This window comes from Cotesia glomerata, unplaced genomic scaffold (genome assembly GCF_020080835.1).
Source record: "Cotesia glomerata isolate CgM1 unplaced genomic scaffold, MPM_Cglom_v2.3 scaffold_21, whole genome shotgun sequence".
In the NCBI taxonomy this organism is placed as follows: domain Eukaryota; kingdom Metazoa; phylum Arthropoda; class Insecta; order Hymenoptera; family Braconidae; genus Cotesia; species Cotesia glomerata.
In genome coordinates, this window is record NW_025402552.1 from 22,814 (window position 1) to 48,374 (window position 25,561).

Sequence of the window (25,561 nt, forward strand, 5' to 3'; positions counted from 1 at the left end):
GTAGTGTCACCTGCCAGATGCAACCCAAAGCATTATAGTTATTACGACATAACAGTATTTTTTTGGAAAGAGTAAAAAGAGCATGCGCGCAGGTTAAAGTAGTTATTGGGTATACTATACTTATATATAACAATAATTAGGTTATTCTCCGTTTCTACGTTTATGTAGTCTGTGTCTAGCTGTCAACTCTGAGAAAGTGTATGAGAAGGGTTGGATAATTCCTAGAAAAAGTACTTGTATTGTCAATCATCTCTTAATAATTTTTATATTAATAGTCAAATTTTATTATTCTGAAAATTTGATACTGTGAAAGAATCTATTGGTCAATCAAATTTTAATTTATCAAATGTGTATAACATGAATACTTTTAAGTAAAAAAAGAGAAATCGGATCGATGTACTCGTAAAATAGAAAAAAAGTATTCATTATTGGTAAGAATAAACTTTTTCAATAATTAATTGTGTTTGAAATTTATCTAACCAACTCAATTGCTCACTTACTTTCTTGCGGAAGAAGCAGCTGGATTGATTATTTGTATGTATTAGTAATTTAATATATTGTGAGAAATCAGGAATATTATAAATTATGGAAGACGATCTTCCGGCCGAGTATGATGTCGTTGTGGTGGGAACTGGTATTGATTTTTTTATTACAATTATCATTTTAAAATATACTATTTTCATGTAATTTTAATTTTATTTTTGTAAAAATTTTTTTAGGCATGACAGAATCCATTGTCGCTGCTGCTGCCAGTCGTATTGGTAAAAAAGTACTTCATCTGGATAGGTAACATCTATATTTCGATTTTATGTGAATCGTAACTTTAATGTAAAGTTTGAGTAATTTGTTTATTTATATTTTTTTTTTTTTTTTTTTTGTAATAGTAACGAATACTATGGAGGCTTGTGGGCTACATTCAATTTTGATGGATTGCAAAAATGGATGGAAGACTTGAAAACTCTTAAAGATACCAGTAGTGATGTTAACATAAGTCTTCAAGATGGTGAAAAATTTTTAAGAGCAAGTAACCAATATTCCACCGTTGAAAACATAGAAGAAACTTGGTTCATCTCCAGGTAACTATTAATATATTTATTATATTATTTTTAAAATAAAATAACGAGTAAAATAATATTAATTAATTGGACTGGTTATAAAAATTTCAGTGACGCTGATTTGCCGCAGCTTTCTTCAAAAGATACTCAAACTGAAGGTACTGAAGAAAATAAAGAAAATGATGCTGATCCAAGTAATCATAAAGAGCATGTTCAACGTTGGTCTAAAGATCGAATCAAAAAAGAATACAGGAGATTTAATATTGATTTAGCACCAAAAGTAAATAATTAAACTATTAATTTTAATTTATTGGTTAAATTTTTAGATAATTATTTTAATTTTTCTGTATTTTTAGTTGCTCTTTGCCCGAGGAGAATTAGTAGAACTTTTAATATCTAGTAATATTGCACGTTACGCCGAGTTTCGAGCTGTTTCTCGAGTTGCTACATACATGGATGGAAAATTGATACAAGTACCTTGTTCAAGAGCTGACGTATTTGCTAACAAAACTGTCAGTGTTATTGAAAAAAGAATGTTGATGCAGTTATTAGTTTCTTGCATGGAACAAGGCGCTGAGAGTTCGGAATTTGATGGTTTGAAATAATCAAATAAATAAATAAATGATTTTTTATAATTTTTTGTACAACTAATGATTTGTGTTTTAGGATACCGCGATAAAACATTTATTGAATATTTAAATACGAAAAATTTAACACCTATTGTAAAACATTATGTAATGCAAGCCATAGCGATGGCTACTGACAAGACTTCATGTCGTGATGGTGTAAATCGTACAAAACATTTTCTAAATAGTCTTGGTCGATATGGAAATACACCATTTTTGTGGCCTATGTATGGGAGTGGTGAATTACCTCAATGTTTTTGTCGACTATGTGCAGTATTTGGTGGAGTATACTGTTTAAAACGTCAGTTTGACGGAGTAGTAGTTGAAGGAGATAGATGCAAATATATTGTAACTGGAAAACAAAAACTAGCTCTCGAACATTTGGTTGTTGGACAAGGTCACTTACCTCCTGAAATCGTTGATTCTGCTGGAGAAATGAAAATTTCTCGTGGAATTTTCATCACAGACAGGTAGTAATTTATTTTATAAGTGATTATATTATTAAAGATTAATCATTTTTTTAATTATCTTATGATTATATTAGATCTATCATGCAAGGAGAAAAAGAAAATTTGACTTTACTTTATTATCCACCTGAAGGGCCTGATCAAGAGCCAGTTACTTTGATTGAATTAGGACCATCTACTAATGCTTGTCCTCAAGGCCTTTGTAAGTTATAGCTCTATTTCGATTATTATTTGTTTACTAGAAACCTGCAGTCACTATGTGACTGCCAAGATTTGTAGATTATGAATAAGAAAACTTTGGCTTAATGATTTTTTGATATTTACAATCACAGTATATATAGTTTGGGTACTTTTGAAATCAATTTTGAAAATAATAGTGCTATCACAAGATCAATTAAAATTAATTTAATGGATAAATGTGACGGAACAAATTTATAGAATCAACAAACTGTTTAAAATTACTCCAAAATCTTAACATAAGAAATTTACAAATGAAATATACAAATACACCAATTCTTATCAAGACCTTTCTGATCATACCAAATTTAACTATAAAAATTCCTTTAAAAATAATAATATGCTCGTCATAAAATTTTCCTTACTCTCTCAATATTTCCTTACTCTCAATACAAAATTTTTCTTAGTCTCTTAGGGCCAGTTCTTCAATCCGGGATAAAATTTTATCCGAGATAAAAGTACCGCCAATAAAATAAAATAAAAAAAAAAATTAGGAAAACGGTTAACCCTGAAGGCCATCCCTGCAACTTCCCGCTAATTCCATACTTAGGCGCTTAAAATTGCACCAATGGCGTTTTTGAGCTCTTCGAGCTCAAAAATACAATTTATGGGTTATTTTGAGCTCTCCAAGCTCAAAGAGATTGTTTTCCTATGCTTTTGAGCTCTTCGAGCTCAAAAGTCTGATAGGGATTTGATGACACTATTTTTTGAATTTTTAAACCGCAATAACTTTTGAATGAATAAATCGATTTTCACGCGGTTGGTAGCATTCGACACAGTTTTTTAAGCCTCACAAAGAATCTTAAATTTTGAATTGATCGCGCTAGAAATTTCGGAGTTATTCCGAAAAAACACTTTTTTCGGTTTTCTTTCGTTCACGATATCTCTCGAACGAATCAACCGATTTTGACCGGACTGATGGCGATCGACGTGGTTTTTTGAGGTTAAGAGCTGATTAGTTTTTGGAATTGAACCATCAAGCCGTTTAAAAGTTATTCCAAAAAAACCACATTTGAAAAAATTTTTTTTTTCAGTTTTTTGAAGATTTCTCAAAATCTATTGATCTGAATCGGTCCAAGTAGTTTTCAAAATCTAAGTTTGGTCAAGCCCTTTCGAATGGCACCAACCACGATGAAATCGGTCAAGCCATTCAAAAGTTATAAGCGGTTCACATACTTTCACACACACACACACACACATACACACACACACACATACATACAGACGCCGTGACAACCTCGCGGGGATAGTCAGGGAAGCTTCCTGTGACCTTCAAACGTCGAGATCTGATGAAAACTCGGTTTTTGCATAACGGGGTGAAAACAATAACTTCCCGATTTTTAAAAATCTTCGATTTTCGTAGCGGGAAGTTAAAAATAATTCAGCGACGTGATATTGCTCTCAATTAGTTCTCCATGAATTTGGTCGTTTATTTAAATAAAAATAAATAAATATATCATAAAAATAATAATAACCTCTTATTGTGTCATTTAAATTATTTTAAATTGATTAACACAATTATAAATTAATAATATATATGTCAAACGCAAGATATGAACTCGAAGGGCTCAAAAGCATAGAACAGCTACCTCTTTAAGCTCATATACTCAAAATAATACATAAATTGTAATTTGGAGCTTGAAGAGCTCAACAACATTATAAGTGCAATTTCAAGCGCTTAAGTATGGAATTAGCGGGAAGTTACAGGGATCTCCTTCCGGGTCATCCGTTTTCCTAATTTTTATTTTATTTATTTACAATCAGGAAGTTGTCACAGTTGGAGGTGAATATTTCTGTGACATGTGGCTAATGTTTATTTATTTTAATTCAAAATAAGTTACTGAATTCAAGGAGAATTACTCGTAGGCAATATCACTGTGCTGAATTATTTATTTTTTTATCATAATGGCAGTACTTATATCTCGGATAAAATTTTATCCCGGATCGAAAAACTGGCCCTTAATTATATAAATTAATCTTTGACCTATATATAACCACATTCACATGTATGTACAAGACAAAATAAATAAATAAACAACCCGAGTCGAAATTTAGAGCCTATATAGAACCCTTTAGCCCGAAATAGATCCGACTGAGAGCCCTGTAGTCCCATAGCTCCGATTTTGAACCCACAGATCCGAAAATTCACCGAGAGGTCCGGTTTTGAACCCTCAACTCCGACAACATTAGCCTCTTCATAAATTTTTATTAACTACAATTAAATTATTCATGACATAAAAAATTTAAAATTAAAAATAAAAAAGTAAAATAATATGAATTAACCCATGTACACAGAAAGAAAAATTTCTTGACTGGAGAACAAAATTCTTGGCTCAAGAAAATTTTCGGGTGCCTGAAGGAAGGCCGAAGTTGTATTCGCCGAAGTATTGGCCGAAGTAAAAATTTTTCTTGAAATTCTATTCTTGGTGGAAGTCATTTGTTCTTAATTCAAATTATCATAAATACTCGTTACAATAAGTTTTTGTATTTGATCAAGATTTTTAGATACTATAGGGAAGCAGCGCCACTTACTTCAGCTGAGAAAAAAATTTTCTCACCTTGAGAAAATTTTTCTCTTGAATATTTGATACCCATTTTATATTATTTTAGCGTGCAATTATACATATTAAATGGAAACAAATGATGCAATATTATTTGATCTTCCCATTTGACATGTTAATCAATAAAAATATTAATAAAAATTTACTTCTATCTTTATATTTAATTTTTTGGAGTAAGAGAGAAATTTTCTCAAGACTAGAAAATTTACTTCTATCAAGAACTAAATTTTTTGGAGCAAGAGACCGAATTTTCTTAAAACAACACGATTTTCTTGACTTAAATAAATTTTCTTGGATCAAGATACGTATTTTTTAAAGCAAGACAATGAATTTTGTTGGAATAAGTGAAATTTCTTGTGTTGAAAAAAAATTTTTTTTTCGCTTAAGAGAATAATTAGGAAGAAAAATATTTTCTTGGCTCAAGTGAACCTTTTTTTCTGTGTAGGAGTCCCCAGAGTTGAACGACGGGGCCAAGCTTGCGCCAAGACTGAACAACTCAGTCTCGGCCGTTCCTTTGGTGAACCAGACTTGAACCAAGACCCTTGTAGCAATTTGGTAAAAGCCTTGTGCCAGCATGGATCAAGATACTTTAGAAAGATTTTAGATCAAGAATTGTACAAGAATTGGTTCAGATTCTTGACCAAGATTATTGGTCAAGACTTGAGAGACTGTGGTCAGAATTTGTCAAGAATTTGACCAGAAATCTGGGGCCATCTATTGCTAAAGTTTGGGACTATACTATAGAGTAAAAGTTCTCATTCTGTTAAAAAATATTTTACTATTTCTTGCGATAATTTAATTTTTTTACATATCGTAGCAAGCTAAATTAATTTTTTAAACTTGTTGACTAAACTATAAGTAAAAACCACTGCAATACTATACTTTTCACATTCAAGTGGAAAGGAGGGAAATAGGTGCGCGCTCGTCGTTTTTTGCGTTTCTCGCGCAAGTCTATGTCAGGACTCTGGGCCAAGAATCTGGGCACAGACTGTCCCAAGTCTGTCACCAGTCTGGATAAAGAATTTTGATCAAGTGTCTTGGTCGAGAATTGTCCAATTCTTTACAAAGTGCTTCTCCAAGTATCTTGCCAAAGAATCTTGCTCAATTCTATTGCTACTAGGGGACTGGCTCATCTAGCTCTGGCTATTTAATGGTGTGTTAGGCTTGGGTCAAGACTGAATAACTTAGCCTTGGCCATTCAATGGAAAATCTAAAGTTAATTAATCATTAAGTAAGAGAAGGGGGAGGGGGCAAAACGGACCTATTAAGACAAAAATGTTGAAATCCTTAATGTTTTTCTCTGATTTGACGTTTTTTTTAGTGTCCTTTGCCAAGTATTTGACATTAATTTGTTCTGTTTATTGAAAATAAAAAATTGAAAATGTGGGGCAAAATGGGCCACCTTCAGAAAATATTATCATATGAGTTTTTCAACTTGTCTTACTATTTTTGGCCTTTCACTGAGTTTATGGTATTAATTTTTTTGTGTCTATCGAAATTAAAAAATTGAGAAAAGTGAGAAATCTCAAAAAAATTAAAAAAAAAATTTTTTCAAATTTGGTTTTTTTGGAATAACTTTTAAACGGATTTACCGATCGATTCTAAAAACTAATCAGCTCTTAATAAAAAAAACCACGTTGATCGCAGCCAGCCCGGTCAAAATCAGTCGATTCGTTAGTTAGTTATCGTTGTCGAAAGAAAACCAAAAAAAGTATTTTTTCGGAATTACTTCGAAATTCCTAGTTCGATCAATTTAAACTGAGATTATTTGTGAGGCTTCAAAAACTGCGTCGAATGCCGCCAACCGTGTAGAAATCGGTTCATTCATTCAAAAGTTATTGCAGTTTAAAAATTCAAAAGATAGTGTTTTATTAAACTTCTATCAGATTTTTGAGCTGGGAGAACTCAAAATGACACGAAAATTATATTTATTAAAAATTGATTTTTCTATCAATTATTTAATTAAAATTTCCATCAATAATTAAAAAATTAAATTTATTATTATTAACTAAAAAAATTTTTCTTCTTGATCTGAAGAGAAAAATTCTTAAACTAAGAAATTTATATTGGTTTAAGTGAATTTTATTTGATTCAAGAATTTTTCGTCTTGATTCAACACAATGAATTTATTTAAAATTATTGTAAAAATTTATTGTTTAACGAATATTTGTTAGCAAATGCTAAAATTTAAAATTTATTATTCAAGCAAAACAATTACATATTGTCAAAATTGATACACTGTAAAAAATCCGGAGTGAATTTCATTCCCATTTCACTCCCATCACTCGGAGTTCCGGAGTGAACTAATTAATCACTCCGCGTAGGGAGTGAATCCGGAGTTTTTATTTGCGGAGTGATTTCGGAGTGATTTCGAATTTCACTCCGAAAAACATCCGCGATCGGAGTTTTTAAAATAGATAAAATAAGGATGAATTTTCGTTCTACAAAAAAAATCTCAAAATTAATCTTTATTCTTTATATATATTAGGGTGGCTCAAAAAAACCGACTATTTTTTTTTTTTAGTCCCGAGTGAAAAAATGTTAGTTTTTGATGTTTTAAGAGCCCTCTCCAAGAGACAGCTTAAAAAAAAATTTTTCAGAGGTCACTCCAAATTTTTTAAAATTTCAAAAATCGTCAAAAATCGAACTTTTTTTTTTTTTTAATTTTTTTTTCTCGTTACGGTATAATTTTATAGACTAAAAAGAAATGAGATTCTGAAAATTTCAGTTCAAAATTTAAATTTCGAAAGGTCGCTCATAATTTTTTTATTTTTCTTTAATTAGTCATATCGCCGACTTTAACTGTTGGGAGTGGTACGGTGGGGTTTTTGGTTTGTAAAAATCTCAACCTACGCGGCAAGGGTCAAATCTCAACCAAGCTGGTTTCTAAGACCAGCTTGGGATTCGAATTCACGGTTGGAAGTTTATTAAATAAAATTATTAAATTAAAAAAAATTATTTTTCTATATTGTGCTTGATTTTTTAGTTCATCTCGTGATGTATTTTTATTGATTATGGTACTAAATAAAAAAAAATTCATGGAATTTTAATTTAAATAGTAAAAGGTCGCTCGAAAAATCTAAACTAATGTACTAATAAATTGAAAAAATTATGAGCAACCTTTCAAAATTTAAATTTTGAACTGAAATTTTCAGAATCTCATTTTTTTAGTCTATAAAATTATACCGTTACGAGAAAAAATTAAAAAAAAAAAATTCGATTTTGACGATTTTTGAAATTTTAAAAATTTAGAGTGACCTCGTAAAAATTTTTTTTGAGCTGTCTTTGGAGAGGGCTCTTAAAACATCAAAACTAACATTTTTCACTCGAGACTCAAAAATAGTCGGTTTTGGGCCACCCTAATATATATATATATATATATATATATATATATATATATATATATACTGCTATATATATATATATATATATATATATATATATTTCTTCTGTGCGTGTGTTTGTCACTGAACTTCTCCTAAACGGCTGGACCGATTTTAATGAAATTTTTTGTGTGTCTTCCGGTGGATTCCAGAATGGTTTAGATTCACAATTCAGTCCACGAGAAAATGTTTATTTAATAGATTTTTTATTTATAAATTGTTGTTGATCTTGACTACCCACATACACTTTTCATATATTTTATAAATATCATATATATAAGATATATGAAAAAATTCATGTGGGTACTCAAATGAAAGGTCTCGATGAGTATAAAATCATAATGGACTTATATTTATGAAAATGTTAATAATTAACGAATGATAATGTATTTTGTTAACTAATGATGTTTTTAACGATATAAGCTCATTCCGATGTTACACTCATCAAGAGCTTTCATTTGAGTAGCCACATGCATTTTTGATATATTTTTCATATATACATATATATAATATATATAAATATTGATGTGGGTACTCAAGTGAAAGGTCTTGATGAGTGTAACATCGGTATGAGCTTATTTCTTTAAAAATATCATTAGTTGACAAGATACAATGTCATTTCTTAATTATTGAAGTTTTGAAAGATATAAGCTCATCCCGATGTTACACTCATCGAGTTCTTTCATTTGAGTACCCACATAACATTTTTTATATATTTTATATATATGTTATTTATGAAATATATAAATATATAAAATATATCAAAAATGCATGTGGGTACTCAAATGAAAGCTCTTGATGAGTATAAAATCAGAATGGGCTTATATTTACGAAAATGTTAATTATTGAAGAATGCCCATTGCATATTGTTAACTTATGATGTTTTTAACTATACAAACTCATTCCTAAAATTTCTAAATTTAAGACGTGTGTACATGACAACGTCTGTCGGGTCCGCTAGTATATATATATATATATATATATATGTCTACATATTTTTTTTGTCAATTTTTAATTATAATTAATTTATAAAAAAAAATAAATAAAAAAATTATAATAATCATTAAAATAAAATATTATTAAAAATAATAAATTAAATTTTTAATAATTAAATATAAAAAGGGTTTATAAAAATATTTTCTTTACAAAAATTTATTTATTTCTAAATTCATTTATTTTGGGAGTGAATGCGGAGTGGATTTTATTAGTAATAAAAATTAACTCCTTCTCGGAGTAAATATCACTCCCGTTGGGAGTGAATCAATTAAAAATCATTCACTCTTCATTCACTCCGCGTTCACTCCGCAAATTTTTTACAGTAAGATTGATAATTTTAAATATTAAAATTTATAATAAAATATTGAAAATCCACAGAATGGTGTACAAAGTCTAAAGTAATATAAGGACTTGACTTTTGCATTTTTTTAAATTAATAACCATGTGTAAAAAATAGTTCATTTTCATCAAAACACAATATTAAATAACATAAATTATATAAATATTAAACCGTCACATTTCATCATTATATAGATTTAGCTTATAAGAATGATGAGATGTGTAGCAGCTCATCGGTCGTATAGCGTAGGGGTTAGGTATCGGTCTAACAAGCGCGCGGCTCGGGTTCGAATCTCTGATAGAACGGATGCGATTTTCACTTTATTTTTATGATTAGCGAAAGTTAGGTTTAAATAAGAGTCAAACAGTCTGAATTTTCGTTGGCCTCTGCATCTAAAATCAAATAGTAAAAAATTAATTTTTTTATTATTTCTTATCAAATAGCATGAGGCAGACTTGAAAATTGACTACTGTACAGTCCTGGTAACCAGGCATGGGCCAGTCGTGGCAACTAAGGGAAATAAAAATTAATTAATAAAAAAATAATAATAAAAGAGGACTCAGGGGTTCAAAATTGGATCTAATTTTTATTTTCATCCGGTCCGATTTTGAGCCCTAAAGCGCCGAAAACGGAAATTTGTAGCGCTTGTGGGACCAAAACCGGACCTACTTAAACATGGAAACAGGCTCTAGTTTGAGCCCCTAAGTCCGAAATAGATCCGATTTTACACGGAAAAAATGAAACACGACTGGTTACTGTGCTACACAAGAATGAGCGATAAGTGTATAAAAAAAGTTCTTAGCACATTACTAGATCATGTGATAATAAGAATGAGTCGTTTTTACATATGACTGAGTATTGTTCAGCACAGTAACCATTCCTATGTTACACATTACACTGAAAACACGAGTGATTCTCATGTTCACAGTCGCTGTTAGCTTTTAGGACAATACAGATTCCCGTGAGCAGAAGAACCCTTACTATATAAAATAAGTATGAGTACTGCGCAAGCGTACGAACCAGTCACCTGACAAACGTTTCTCATTCTCGTGCAGCACAGTAACCATTCCTGTGCTAAATGAGAACTGTTGCTTTGGATCACACGACTAGCTACAGCCAACTAAATGAGTTGCCGCTTATTCTAACCTTAAAATTAAAAAAAGTTTAAATATGTAACTATTTTTTGTTTATTTATTTATATTTTTTCTATTAATTTAACTTATTGTATTGTACTATTGTGAAAAATGTATATATAAAGATGTACTATAATTTTAAATGATTAATTCCATAAGAATATATATATATATATATAACGTTCTTAAGTTATATATATATATATATATTTTTATATATATATATATATATATATATATATATAATTTAAGAACGTTATTGATAAATATTTAAGTTTTCTTTTCCACAAAAATTGAAAAGTTATTTTCGATTGCTAAAAATGTAAATAATACAACTGTGAAATTTCTATTTTTGAAATGTCGATTTAAAAATTGACATCAGTTTATGCACTTTTTATCTGGTCTATTTAATCTATCATATGCAGAATTCGAAATAAATTTTATTTATTTTTTTTTTTTTTTTAAGTCACTGATGACAATTCAGAAACATACAACCGTATTAAATCTTAATATATTTAAAAAAAATTAAAGAATTATTATTATTTATAATAATAAATTAATTTTATTATATTATGATTTCTATTTGTAAACCATACTAAATATAATTATAAAAATATGAGTTAATATTACAAATATTTACAAATGAAATAAATTTCGTTTTTTTTTACTATTATTACAATGTGATCCACAGCAACAGTTCTCATTTAGCACAGGAATGGTTACTGTGCTGCACGAGAATGAGAAACGTTTGTCAGGTGACTGGTTCGTACGCTTGCGCAGTACTCATACTTATTTTATATAGTAAGGGTTCTTCTGCTCACGGGAATCTGTATTGTCCTAAAAGCTAACAGCGACTGTGAACATGAGAATCACTCGTGTTTTCAGTGTAATGTGTAACATAGGAATGGTTACTGTGCTGAACAATACTCAGTCATATGTAAAAACGACTCATTCTTATTATCACATGATCTAGTAATGTGCTAAGAACTTTTTTTATACACTTATCGCTCATTCTTGTGTAGCACAGTAACCAGTCGTGTTTCATTTTTTCCGTGTAGAGGGTTCTAAATGGGCTCTAAATTTCGACTCGGGAAGTGACGTTTATCTTGAAATTCGAATCTATTTATAACTACTTCGAAAATTTATCATAATATTAAATCAATTATTGTTAAAAAGCAAATGAAACATTGAAAAAGCACAAATTCAGGTCAAGACCTTTCCATTGATCCTGAATTTAATTAAAAAAACTCATTTTATCATATAAGGTAAAAGCCCCAATTATTGACGGGGATCTAAATATTGACACCCTAAATTATTTTTAAATATATTAAATTATCTGTAATAAGAATAACGATAAAATAAATTTTTATTAAATTCTAGTTAATTAAAAAATTGAAAAAAATCACATTCAGTTCAAAATATTAAATATTATTTATTAAAAAAAAATAAAGTTAGCACCAGTTCATCAAATCAGCTTACGAGCGTCTATTTTCTTAACAACTTTGGTTAGAAAAGCATTTTTTTTAACTGCCGAGTTTAAATTAATTTTTTCATGTAATTATATGATCTATTTTTTTTTTTTTTAATTAACAATATATGAAATATTTATAAAATTAAATAATCGAAATTAATTGTATGCTTCACGATATTTAAATAATGAGAGTCAATAACTAGTTCATAATTTTTATGGTGAATCCCATATTGACAGCCAGTCGACAGCGCTATGACGCCTTTTTTTTTTAAGTATAAAATACGTTATATACGCGATTATATTCAAGGCTTTTAACTGTCAAATAACTCGGCGTGTTTTAGTGTTAAATAAGTTTTTAAATAAATTGTTATATTTTTCATAATAATTATTCATTCATAGAAATTATTATTAATTAACTTTAATAATATTGATTACTTTATACCAAGTTTTTGATAAATAACAATATAACCAAATGATTCGACGCATGTGCAGTAGGGGCGTCAATAATTGGGGTTACTGTACGTCAATAATTAGATCAATCAGTTTTTTAACCCGTCAATAATTGTTGTATCCAGATCATATATTTAATTATTTAAAATTAATTAGTAAATATCACTGATTATCATTTTAAAAAAAGAAATTGATTAGTTAAAACATTACTGAAGACATTACCACAAACAAAATTCATCGATATTTATATTTGATTGCTTAAAAAAAATGAAATCATAACTTTGTCTCTTATAGCGTCAATAATTGGGGCTTTTACCTTAAATACCTTATAGCCAAAATTTTCCCTATTCTTTTGATCATACATAGAAAAAAAAAAAACTAACTTGAATTAAAAAAATAATTTTGAAGAACTTTATCATTATGGTTTGAGTAGAAAAATTCTTAGACTAACAAGGAAACTCTCTCCGGTGTCCCCCTCCGATTTTGATGAAACTGAGATATGTTATTCTCCGTCGAAATCTAAGAGACACGTATTTTTTTTTTATCTGCGGAAAAACATTTCTAGGGGGTGAAACTACCCCTCAAAGTTTAGCCTCCAAAGGGGTGTTTTTCAAGTTTCGCATACTTGCAGTTTAAATAATCGAATGGGACCAATTGCATAATTTTCAGGGTGGAAAATCATGAAAAATGCTTTTGGTTTTATAATAAAACAATGGATAGAACAAAAGTTATGAGGGTTGAAAATCACAAAACTTTTATAAAAAAAAAACTATTCGATGGATTTCAATGAAACCAACGGCAATCGGAAGAGGAAAAAAAAGTAGAGAATACGTCTTTCGGGGTTTTCCGAAAAATTAAGTTTAGGGGTGAACATCCCTTAAGCATATCTACATTGACCACCAAGAAAATATCGTTTTTATATTAATTTCGATATGAATTCATCAATAATAATTTGTTCGTACATTTCTAGCATTTAGAAAATAATAATAATATTATATCTTAATATTTTACTTACTTGTTTACTTCTCATCCCAAACTTTATTTTGTGTATCGGGACATCAAATATTATAAATGTCATGTAATGTGAATCTGTTTTGGAAAAAAAAGAAAAAAGAAAAAATGCTTACAATATATGCTTTACTATAATCAAATTAAATTTAAAAATAATTTACAAATGATTTTTTACAAAAATATTTAATATTTCTGATGTTTATGAAATTTAATACTTAAATTCATCATTTTGTCATATGCAGATTTATTCAATATATGTTTTGCAATCGTGATGTTCATGAAAAAAATGTTGAAAACACAACGACTTTTTGCACCATGAACAGCGGATAATTGCTATATTTTGACAACCAGGAACCTCACAATGAGAATTGCATGATCCGTGAAATGCAAAATCCACAGGATTTTCGAACTCATCTGGTTTTACTTCTGTGTAGCCACTTTTGTACCACGAGTACTTGAATAAATTTATGTACCGAGGAGATGACAATTGGATATGTGTAAGTGATTGTAATTTTATAATGTTATTTCGTAAATGCAAGTTTATGTCCAAATTCATCAAAACTGTACGATCCGAAAAATATCGAACAAAATTTTTCCATACTCGGAATCCATAACCATCAAGCGGTTGAATTTTCCCAGTTGTACCTTTTGGTAAGATCATTACTTCAGTATCTTTATTTGTTGGTTTAACGCTTTGTACAACTTGAGGACAATGCCCATTCCATGAGTCAATTAGTAATAAAGATTTTGGGCCCACATTTGGAAAAAACACCCTCTCCAACCAAATTTTGAAATGATCTGAAAATTAAAAATATGAACTATTTGTATCAACAATAACTTATGCGCAAAACCAGAAAAAAAAATAAAGAATAATTCGTACCTGATGTAAGTTTTCCTGATTTTGATGCTTCTATGTATACATTATGAGGTCTAAAAAGTGTTGTTTCAACTATTGGTCCAAATTTACCACTTGGTTCTTTTAGAACCAAAAAAAGTGGGGATAAAAGCTTTCCATCAGGGGATACAGTTGGTTGAACTGTGTAACTATGAGTAGTAGAAGTAACAGATTGTACAAGACATTCTACTTGCTTCTCTCCTTCAACAGCTAAAGTTCGACCGGAATGCATTTCCAACTGAAAACCACTTTGATCTGAATTATATACGTTTGCTAATTCATAAATTTTAATTTTTGTTTTACATTATTGACGAATTCCTCAGCTTGCTGTTTTAATGATTTACTATCTTCAATGGTTTTGGACGTGATAAACTTATTTATTTTTCTTGATACGATGCGATGTGCTCTTTTGAATGACGCGATCCACTTTGTTGATGCTTTAAAACGGAAATCTTCCGCACCAATTTCTTTTTGAGCTTGTAAGGCCCATCTTTTTATGTCACAATCATGTACGATTAAACCTGCATCTATAGCTGCTTTGAAATTTTGTAATGTATATTCACAAATTCTTGCTAATTTTTCCTTATAAGTCCCTCCCTGATTTAAAGTAAGAGCCCATCTTCGTAACTGTCGCACAGATTGTACCTTTCTAAATTTTTGTCTAACACTGTCTAAACTTAAATTTCTTTTTTGCCACTACGCCAGTACTCGACGGCTTTCAATTTATATTCATAAGATAAATCTTCAACATCCTTAGTGCATTCGTCGATAGGTGTTTCTTAATCAACTAGTGCATTTGCCCACTCTTTATCTTCCACGACTTCCATCGTCCAATCTTTATACGGTTCTTGGAAATGCAAATAACTTTCTTCGAACATTTCGACTCCGGAGTATTCGTTCATAGCATTGAGTAAAATATTTTCAAAACTTTCTTTGATTTGTATTTCTTCGTCATTTACTGGCGATTCTGGAATGTTCATGACTTGAAATGTTGTTAAGAGTAGTCTTATAACATTTATAGGATTGACTTTCATTTTGCTCTATGTACTAAAATAATGATTTTCGTACAATTTTAAATTATTCACTTATTAAAAAAAAAAAAAAAAACACGATTATAATATTGAATTATAAAAGATGAAGTACATCGCAGTAACTAAACTAATCTCGAAATGATACATTTATTTATACTATGTTGTTTTTCACATTACTGACTCATATATACTAAAAATATAATTATCTCTTTTTTTGTATGAGATAACGATGAATGATTATTATGATTATAATAAATCATTATAAGCATTTTTTTTTTTTTTTTTTTTTTTTCCAAAGCAGATTCACATTAAATGACATTTGTAATATTTGATGTCCCGATACACAAAATAAAGTTTGGGATGCGAAGTAAACAAGTAAGTAAAATATTAAGATATAATATTATTATTATTTTCTAAATGCTAGAAATGTACGAAAAAATTATTATTGATGAATTCATATCAAAATTAATATAAAAAACGATATTTTCTTGGTGGTCACTGTAGATATGCTTAAGGGATGTTCACCCCCTAAACTTAATTTTTCGGAAAAACCCCGAAAGACGTATTCTCTACTTTTTTTTCCTCTTCCGATTGCCGTTGGTTTCGTTGAAATCCATCGAATAGTTTTTTTTTTATAAAAGTTTTGTGATTTTCAACCCTCATAACTTTTGTTCTATCCATTGTTTTATTATAAAACCAAAAGCATTTTTCATGATTTTCCACCCTGAAAATTATGCAATTGGTCCCATTCGATTATTTAAACTGCAAGTATGCGAAACTTGAAAAACACCCCTTTGGAGGCTAACTTTTGAGGGGTAGTTTCACCCCCTAGAAATGTTTTTCCGCAGATAAAAAAAAATACGTGTCTCTTAGATTTCGACGGAGAATAACATATCTCAGTTTCATCAAAATCGGAGGGGGACACCGGAGAGAGTTTCCTTGTAAGAAAATTTTCTCGGCTTAAGTAAATTCTACTTGATTCAAGCATTTTTCGTCTTGATTCAAGACATTAAAACTTTTCAAAATTATTTTCTCGGCTCAAAATTTTTTTCTTGATTCAAGTTGAATTTTATTAATTTACAGTACAAAACAAAATAGATAAACAAATGACGTTTATCGCGAAAGTCGAATCTATTTCGAACTTCTTCGAAAATTTATCATAATTTTATTTATTTATTTTTCGGTCATAGAGCTTAGCTCCCTGTGACCATATTTCTTAAAAAATTACAAAGGTAGTTATAGTTACAAAGATAATTATAATGAAACGCACTGACAACAGTATTTAATATAGTAAACTAATAATACTAATAACAATTTAAAAGAATAATAGCTAATGAAAATAATAATAGCAGTAATAATAATAACTATAGGACATTTCCAACTTCATCATCAAACCGCATATTTCAAAATTCACTCTTAATCATGCTCATTGACTTGCTCTAAGTGCTGCAAGAACCGAAAACAAACATTGCGAATCATAATAAATAAACTTTTGTTGAAAAGTATATGAAACATTTAAGACGCACAAATTTCGGTCAAGACCTTTTCCATGACACTAAATTTAATTTAAAAAACTCATTTTATTATATAAATATAATGGAGACAAAATTTCCCTTATTCTCTTAATTGCTTAGATTATGTTAAATATTTTTTTGTTTTAGTTATGGTTCAAATGACTTGCAAGCGTACCAAAACAGCCAAAGAAGACTTGGACTATGTTGTGAAAAAATTCTTGGAACTAGATATTGTTGAGACGAATGTACGTTATCCCACTGATATGCATACGCAAACTATTTCAACGAATGATGATCATCTCCAAGAAGGGAATGTTGATCGAGACAAAAATGAAAACCTGAAACCTCATGTGTTATGGTCTTTATATCTGAATTTACCTGCTAGCGATATAAAACTGAGCGAATTAGCACCAAATAATATATACCTTTGCTCCGGACCTGATTTAGATCTTGATTTCGATTTTTCTGTAAATCAAGTAAGTTATTCTAACGTAAAATTTTAACGTAAAATATTTTAATTTTTATCTTTTCATACTACTTTTTATTTTTTAGGCTAAAAAAATTTTCAAAGCCATGTACCCAGATGAAGATTTCCTGCCGCGTGCTCCAGATCCTGAAGAAATCGTTCTGGAGGGTGATGAAACACCTGGACCTAAATTTGATGACCATATACCAGAAGATGAAGAAAAAATAAGTTCTGAGAAAGAGTAGCGTGAATAATCTCATTTAATTAATTTATAATTGATGCTTTCATAATGAAAAAACCGCACAAGTGTAGCCTCAATTCATACGGTATTATTATAATATAATTATTTTGGATTTTTCTATTTTGGACTGAAATTTTTAATTACATTTCTATTCTCTGCGTGGTCTAAATGGTATGTGAGAGATAGATTAACTTGAAATTGTCTTTTTAAATTTATTGTTGTTTAACAACCAATAAACAAAATAATGTGCAGTTTGTATAACAAATCGCCATAAAAAATATCTTAAATCTTTCTAAAGGATTTAATTTTTTCAGCTATGAATTAGTATATATCAGTTTAATTGAACATATGCTTATGAAATATTATGCTTACATCGACACAAAATAAAATAAATATCATTCCATATAAATGATCAAATTTGACTTGAATTTATCTTTAATTATAGCATTTATTATTATGATTATTGTCATTCTTACAATTATTTACTTGAATAGCCATTTATTCACATTATTTATTGTTATAGTGTCGATTTTAAAGGTAAAAACAAATTTTTCATTCGTGTTTGAACTATACAAATCTATTAAAAATCTCAACAGTCTGAAAATTAATATAGATCATGAAACATCTATGAATCAATTATTTACGATTTTAAAATTTGTTTTTGAAGTAAAATAAGTTTCTTGACAAAATATAAAAATTTTTAAAAGCGTCTGACATCTGATTTTTAGTAAATATAATTATATTTAAGGTTCAATAATATTCCAACTCGACACTTTGATCGTAACAAAATGTATAATTTTTGTAATTTATATTTCACTCCATAATTTTTTGTTTACCATGAGTGCTTAGAGATAATTATTTGTCATACTCGGCATAATGACTTTAGAATTTTTGTAAACTATTTGAATTATGAATCACATATGCTATTATTAATAACCGAATATGAAAAATAATTTTTATTGGTACATTAATATAAGTAATAATAAATTATGTAATCAATTGAAACCGATTTAATGCTGTAGTCTGAAAAATACATGTTAATGTGCAAAAAAATTTGTATTTGTTTATTTTCTTACGATTTCACATGCTCAACTCTAGTTTTTGTATTATTAACTTTTTTTTTTTTTAATTTCGTTGATAAATTATAAAAATGATTATCTTAATATATTACTAATTTATAAAAAAAAAAAAATGATTTTCATTATTAATATCTAATTAAGTTTATTATTGAGCAAGATCACGTGAACTGGACCCCCTATTTTCCACTTGATCATGAAAATTAAGTTCATGTATCTTTTTTATAAGTACATACCAAGATAAAATGATCCCCGAAACGATTTTTAAAAATTTCGATTTTAACAATAATTTTTTTTGCAATGAAAATTTTAGGTACTTTTGATTAAAAAATGGATTGTAAATCAACCGTTAAAGTTAAATTAATGGGACTTCAAGGATTTTTTTTTAAAATGTTTGTATTTTAATAAAATATTAATAACTAAAAATTATTTGTTTATTATCATATTGTTAATTAACTTTTAAGTTAACAAATGAAAATTTCACTAACTTCTCGGTGAAAAAATGAAGTATTTTTTTATCGGTTATATGCGTTATTTATTAAAGTTTAAGATTTCAGAAAAAAATTTCACTGCTCGCGATTTGTTTAAACAATATAAATTAATTTATCACAGTGCACCGAGCGCCAGGCGCTGTCAGAATACCGCGCCGTCGAACGTCAGACTATGTTACAGCTTCGATTAATTGTAATTAAAAATAACAATTCAAAATATAATTATCAAACAAATTTTATTATTATTATGATCAATATTATGATTAATAAAATAAGTAAATTCTCTATTATTAAAGAAAAATATAAAAAACGAACTAGTAATAAATATTAAATTTTGTAGACATTTGTTAACTTTATTTTATTTTTTTTTTAAACTTGGTTAATAAAAACTTTTTTATCTTCCGACACATTATTATATTATTAATCTTTATATATATTTATATATATATATATATTTTCTCTGTGCGTGTGTTTGTCACTGAACTTTTTCTAAACGGCTGGACCAATTTTAATGAAACTTTTTGTGTGTCTTTAGGTGGATTCGAAAATGGTTTAGATTCACAATTCAGTCCACGGAAAAATGTTTATTTAATTAAATTTTTATTTATAAATTGTTCTTGATCTTGGAATGTTTTACATTGGATCTGACAGACAGTATCGAATATTCATTTGAGAAAAAAAATTATTATCGAAATTCAAAAAAATTTTGTGTTATTGTGTTAAAATCAATCAGGTGCTAATTGAAATATTTCATTATAATAACGTTTTAATAATAATTTTCATCAAAACGGTCCAAACTGTAACAGCTCATTCAAATAAACTTGAAATTTTTTAATTTAAGACGTGTGTACAGGAAAACGTCTGTCTGGTCCGCTAGTAATAATATAGTAATATATTATTATATTATTAATAATAATATAATAATGTTTCGGAAGATAAAAAAGTTTTTATTAACCAAGTTCAAAAAAAAAAAAAATAAAATAAAGTCAACAAATGTTTACAAAATTTAATATTTATTACTAGTTCGTTTTTTATATTTTTCTTTAATAATAGAGGATTTACTAATTTTATTAGTCATAATATTGATCATACTAATAATAAAATTTGTTTGATAATTATATTTTTAATTATAATTAATCGAAGCTGTAACATAGTCTGACGTTTGACGGTGCGGTATTCTGACAGCGCTAAGCGCTCGGGGCGCTGTGATAAATTAATTTATATTGTTTAAACAAATCGCGAGCAGTGAAATTTTTTTCTGAAATCTTAAACTTTAATAAATAACGCATGTAACCGATAAAAAAAAAATTCATTTTTTCACCGAGAAGTCAGTGAAATTTTCAATTGTTAACTTAAAAGTTAATTAACAATATGATAATAAACAAATAATTTTTAGTTATTAGTATTTTATTAAAATACAAACATTTAAAAAAAAAATCCTTGAAGTCCCATTAATTTAACTTTAACGGTTGATTTAAAATCCGTTTTTTAATTACAAGTACCTAAAATTTTCATTGTAAAAAAAATTATTGTTAAAATCGAAATTTTTAAAAATCGTTTCGGGGATCATTTTATCTTGGTATATACTTATAAAAAAAATACATGAACTTAATAATCAAGTGGAAAATAGGGGGTCCAGTTGACGTGATCTTGCTCATTGATAAATGTTTTTTAATAAAGACACAAAAATTTTTTATTAAATTCCGTAAGCATTCTTTGAATGTTTGATGTTACTAATTGAATTTTTTCTTTACTTTTCCAATTATTTAATTGACATACAATTAAAGTTTTAGTCTTGACTATTAAAACTTAAATATTAAGCTAAATTTTAATCATATTGATAAATAAATAATAATCACCTCAAAATAACGTAATTTTTATTGATAATTATACATTTACAAAATAAGAAAATTTTTAATAATGAAAATTTAAACTCTCTGTACTTCGACATGAAATTTGCAAGTTGGAATTAAAGTTATTTCAGCTTTGACAATACTGCTGATACCAAGATTAGCTAGACTTCCTCGTAAAAGTCCGCAGGTGAATGCTATTAATCGTGGACATTCACGTAAATATTGTTTATTGTTATTATTACTATTATGATTTGCTAAATGTTTCAATAATCTGAATTCATTGTCTTGTAAAACATATGTACCATGATGATTCGTTTTTAAATTATCAATTTGTTTGTGATATAATGATGACCAATAATCTGTACAAATAAATTTAATCATATCCAGTTCGTCCTTAAAACGTACCCATTCACGAGTTAATCGTTCAATAATACGATATCCAACTCCAAAACCCATCCATTCTAATTCAGATAAATTCTCTTCAGTATTCTGAAAATGAAATTATTTTATCGAACAGTTTTAAATTACTCAATGTTCAGTTGATGATAGCAAAAAATTGATACTTACTTTTACGTTAGAATCACTTGCATTTTTTTCAATAACATAGTTCATTATTTCAGCATGTAAAAATTCGAATAAACATTCATTGGCTTCACCTAATGTTGACGTAGTTGATGATACTGAAGTACCAGATGAATTTATTTTGGAATCTGCTACTTGAGGCTTCATAATTTTATTATTAGTTTAAATAACTTCACCAATAATGTCTGAATATTTTATTAATATAGATTTTAACCATAAATTATATTTAGTTTCGATTCAAATTTATCCTCTCAATTAGAATTTTATACAATTTCGTTTAATTCTATATCACAAGGTGTAAACAAGACGAACAATAATTGGTATTGACTTATAAGAAAAATAAAATTCCTTTCTTGACAGGTATTCTAACCTTTATTGTACTCGAGGATATCAATAATGCAACTGCAGTTGACCCCGCGTTGAGCAGATAAGGAAGCAGCCGTCGGTTAGAAAGATGTTAAAACGATAATAATTACCACCTGGTGCTTGATGGAAACTCTTAAATTATCTTAATAAAACATAGATAAAATTCGAATATTATTAGGGCTACCACTTGAAAATATCACGAAGTCGGGAGATATACTTATTTGAGTTCTTACTTAAAAATTTGTAAATTATATTATGTATATGAGTGAACAGTTTTTAATTTTTAAGTGTATTATAATTAATTTAGTACTCAAAATCTAGATAAATCTTTTATTATTGGTAAAAATTTTTAATGTTAATAACATTAATTAAACATTTATACTGCTTACAACGTATTTAAGAAAATAAGTTACCCATACGAAGTTACCGATGCTAAAAAAAAATCTACAATCGTCCGAGGCTCGGTCGAGCGTCGGTGCTCTATTGCACACCTCATAGCGCGAAGCGCGTGAGGTTGTGCTTTATACTCGACTCGTCAAGGTCAAGCAATTTTGTGATCTTTAAATGTCTCTATCACAACCGTATTACACTTATACAATAATATAAGTAGATGTACACGGAGAAAACACTTAAATTAAACCACATGGAGAAAATTTTATAGTAGAGTTTACTATCTAGTTATGATAAAATTTATTAACTGAATTCGATAGTAGTAAAGATTATTTAAATAATTATGTAAACCATCTGAATTGTAGTAGTTACCATCCTGATGGTAACTACTACTATTATGATGGTAATCAATAATAATAGCTATTATTATTTTAACTAGTTACTACTATTATCAAAATCGTAATTCCTAACATAACCTGATGGTTACAATTACTATCAGTAATAATAATAGCTACTATCTAAGCTAGTAAAAAATATTAAAAAAATTAAAAATTTGCGTTAGCGTGAATGCATTTCTGAATGAACTAAAAGCAGTTGTAGCGCAGTGTAGTACACAAAAAATCGGGATTAAATTCGGATTGAATGTATATTTAAATTTTCGTTTGTCTAACACAAGTTTCAACACCAAATTTTTCAAAAAAAATTTGAAATTCCCAAAGAAATCAAAATTTTCAATAAAATTCAAATTTCAAAAAAAAAATTTTAATCTTACAAAAAATTTTTAAAAAACATAATTTTCAAAAAATCTAAGATTTTCAAAAAAAAATGTTGAATACAATGAAGCTTTAAACTAATTATTAATCATAATTATCTAATTATTTAAAATAAATTTTTCCCTTTAACAATTGCAATTAAAGAGAGCATACTCGTTGCTCCAGTTGATGGAATCGTATTTTGAAATGCATGGAATCAGCTTGACTACATGTAATTTTTCTTCTGCATTGAATTAAATGATATTCTTAAAGCTAGTAGATGAAATAAACTCATTGACCTGTTAAAGTTATGCATTCTGTTGAAGAAATTCAATGCACAAATTATTAAAACTAGCAACCTGCAGTCCCTATGTGACTGCCCAGAATTGCGAACTATAATAAATAAAATTTTGCTTAATTGTATAATGATTTTCGTTAAAGTATACTTTACTTTCTTAACTATTGACATTTATAAAGATATAAGCTCATCCCGATATTACAATCATAACGAGCTTTCATTTGAGTACCCACTTGCATTTTTGATATATTTTTCATATATACACATTATAACCAAATTTTCAAGGGGGGTATACGGGAACTTAACTTAAGGTAATTTTTAATCACTAGAATTACCAAACTAGTGAACACGGAACGTAAAGAATTTTTATTCGCTAGGAATTCTCAAACTAGCTAAACTTAAACGCAAACTCAAACAATATCAGAACTCAAACTTAAACTCAAACGTAATTAGATAATTTTTATTCGCTAGAAATTATCAAACTAGCTAAAACGTAAACTAAATCGAAAATACAGAAAACTTAACAAAATAAAGACCAAAAATCAGAAGGACAACGGAATACCTCGGGGTCGCTCAGTGTGCTGGTTTGTGGAGAGAGGGGGTGGTTCGGGTAGAGAGGATCCATAATTGTAATAATTTTATACGCAACACTAAAAATTTATCATTAAAACAAAATCGGTATTTATTCAGTAAACCATAAACTTAATTAACAAACTTAATCTCAAATCCATATAAAATTACTAGAACGATATAGCTAACAATATCAACGCTATAGCCAAGTTACAGTACCTTATTCTTATAAAATAAAACAAATAAATAAATAAATCTTAATGACTCGAATAACAATCTCAATTAAATCTATCAACAAAACTCTAAATTCTTTATAATACAAAAGTTTACTATAAACGAGACTATCCGAGATCTCAAGACCAAAAACTAAATTATTAACGCTCAAATTACAATAAATAAACTAAAATCATACCTGATATAAACAATGCCGATGCTGAGTAACTTTTTATACTAACTTAAATAAACCTCATAACTATATTCATTTCTGTAACGTAAACTAAAATGCAAGAGACTAAACTCTTAACCTGTAGCTGCAATAATACGCACATCCGATCACTTGAAGTGATCAGAGGCGATTCTCCAACTCGACTGTCCTCTACGAGGTCTAAGACTCAACTCTGCTTAACAAAATCTAAAATCCAACTAACTTTAACAAAATCTAAAACTCAAGTATTCCTAAACATCTCACTCCCAACTAAAATTTCTATATTCAATTAATCCCCATAAACTTTTTGATCTCTAAATCAAACAATTGAGGCTCGGAGTACGGATATTCCTTTAGTGGATGCTCTCCGGGAACTGACTACTGCTGGGATCGAAACCAAAAACGTAACTCAAAACGTAACTTAAACTCAAAATTAAAATATCAAAAACGTAACAAAAACTTAACGAAAAACGTAAACGTAAACGTAACTCAAACTGATCCCATATGCTTTCGTCATGTTCCTCTACATTGGAGCGCTGGCGGCTCAACCAGACCTAGGCATTCCACCCGGAAGTCTCAAAGGGTTAGACCAACGTCTCACATCAAACGAAACCGGGTGACTTATAGTCCCGTTCCTCGGTAACGCTGATTTACCCACATACTCTGCAACCTCCAAACTCAATAACTCAAAACTTACAATTCGAAACTCAAAACTAAAAATTCAAAACCCACAAATTCAAAATAACTCAATGAAACCCATAAATAACTCGACCTCTATATTTTCCAAAAACTTGACTCTAAAACTGACTCTAATTTCAAAAATCTCAAAAGCTCGACTGTAACTATAACTCTCTAAATTCACACTAAAACTGTAGCTCCTCG

The 25,561-nt window shown here is 28.6% G+C and overlaps 3 protein-coding genes across 4 annotated transcripts; 1 reads left to right on the forward strand and 2 right to left on the reverse strand.

Moving 5' to 3' along the window:
* The first annotated feature begins 145 nt into the window (after nt 1–145).
* Nucleotides 146–18,289, forward strand: LOC123274066 (rab proteins geranylgeranyltransferase component A 1). 2 transcript variants are annotated; one of them, XM_044741565.1, is made up of 10 exons: nt 146–431; nt 511–634; nt 720–786; nt 885–1,076; nt 1,167–1,335; nt 1,412–1,649; nt 1,722–2,151; nt 2,226–2,350; nt 17,318–17,646; nt 17,723–18,289. In XM_044741565.1, exons 2-10 carry the CDS (start codon nt 586–588, stop codon nt 17,879–17,881), a joined length of 1,758 nt encoding a protein of 585 aa, XP_044597500.1. In that variant the 5' UTR covers nt 146–431; nt 511–585; the 3' UTR covers nt 17,882–18,289. The 2 variants fall into 2 exon arrangements, with proteins under 2 accessions (XP_044597500.1, XP_044597498.1); XM_044741563.1 differs by having other exon boundaries at nt 517–634.
* LOC123274067 lies at nt 13,968–14,914 on the reverse strand. The gene is made up of 2 exons (XM_044741566.1): nt 14,611–14,914; nt 13,968–14,528 (listed from the first exon to the last, which is right to left on the reverse strand). The coding sequence occupies exons 1-2, from the start codon at nt 14,855–14,857 to the stop codon at nt 13,975–13,977; spliced, it is 801 nt and encodes a 266-aa protein (XP_044597501.1). The 5' UTR covers nt 14,858–14,914; the 3' UTR covers nt 13,968–13,974.
* Nucleotides 18,290–21,304: 3,015 nt separating the features above from the next.
* On the reverse strand, nt 21,305–22,248 carry LOC123274068 (trafficking protein particle complex subunit 6b). Its single transcript, XM_044741567.1, has 2 exons — nt 21,865–22,248; nt 21,305–21,786 (listed from the first exon to the last, which is right to left on the reverse strand). The coding sequence occupies exons 1-2, from the start codon at nt 22,024–22,026 to the stop codon at nt 21,373–21,375; spliced, it is 576 nt and encodes a 191-aa protein (XP_044597502.1). The 5' UTR covers nt 22,027–22,248; the 3' UTR covers nt 21,305–21,372.
* Nucleotides 22,249–25,561: the final 3,313 nt, after the last annotated feature.

Bases quoted from the DNA above. Each gene is read 5' to 3' on its own strand.
- LOC123274066 (XM_044741565.1), top strand. From the start codon at position 586: ATGGAAGACGATCTTCCGGCCGAGTATGATGTCGTTGTGGTGGGAACT. The intron at 787-884 runs GTAACATCTATA...TTTTTGTAATAG, and splicing joins AAAGTACTTCATCTGGATAG to TAACGAATACTATGGAGGCT. The intron at 2,351-17,317 runs GTAAGTTATAGC...TTTTTGTTTTAG, and splicing joins TGCTTGTCCTCAAGGCCTTT to TTATGGTTCAAATGACTTGC.
- LOC123274067 (XM_044741566.1), bottom strand. From the start codon at position 14,857: ATGCATTCCGGTCGAACTTTAGCTGTTGAAGGAGAGAAGCAAGTAGAA. The intron at 14,529-14,610 runs GTACGAATTATT...TTTAATTTTCAG, and splicing joins ATCAGGAAAACTTACATCAG to ATCATTTCAAAATTTGGTTG.
- LOC123274068 (XM_044741567.1), bottom strand. From the start codon at position 22,026: ATGAAGCCTCAAGTAGCAGATTCCAAAATAAATTCATCTGGTACTTCA. The intron at 21,787-21,864 runs GTAAGTATCAAT...TTTCATTTTCAG, and splicing joins CAAGTGATTCTAACGTAAAA to AATACTGAAGAGAATTTATC.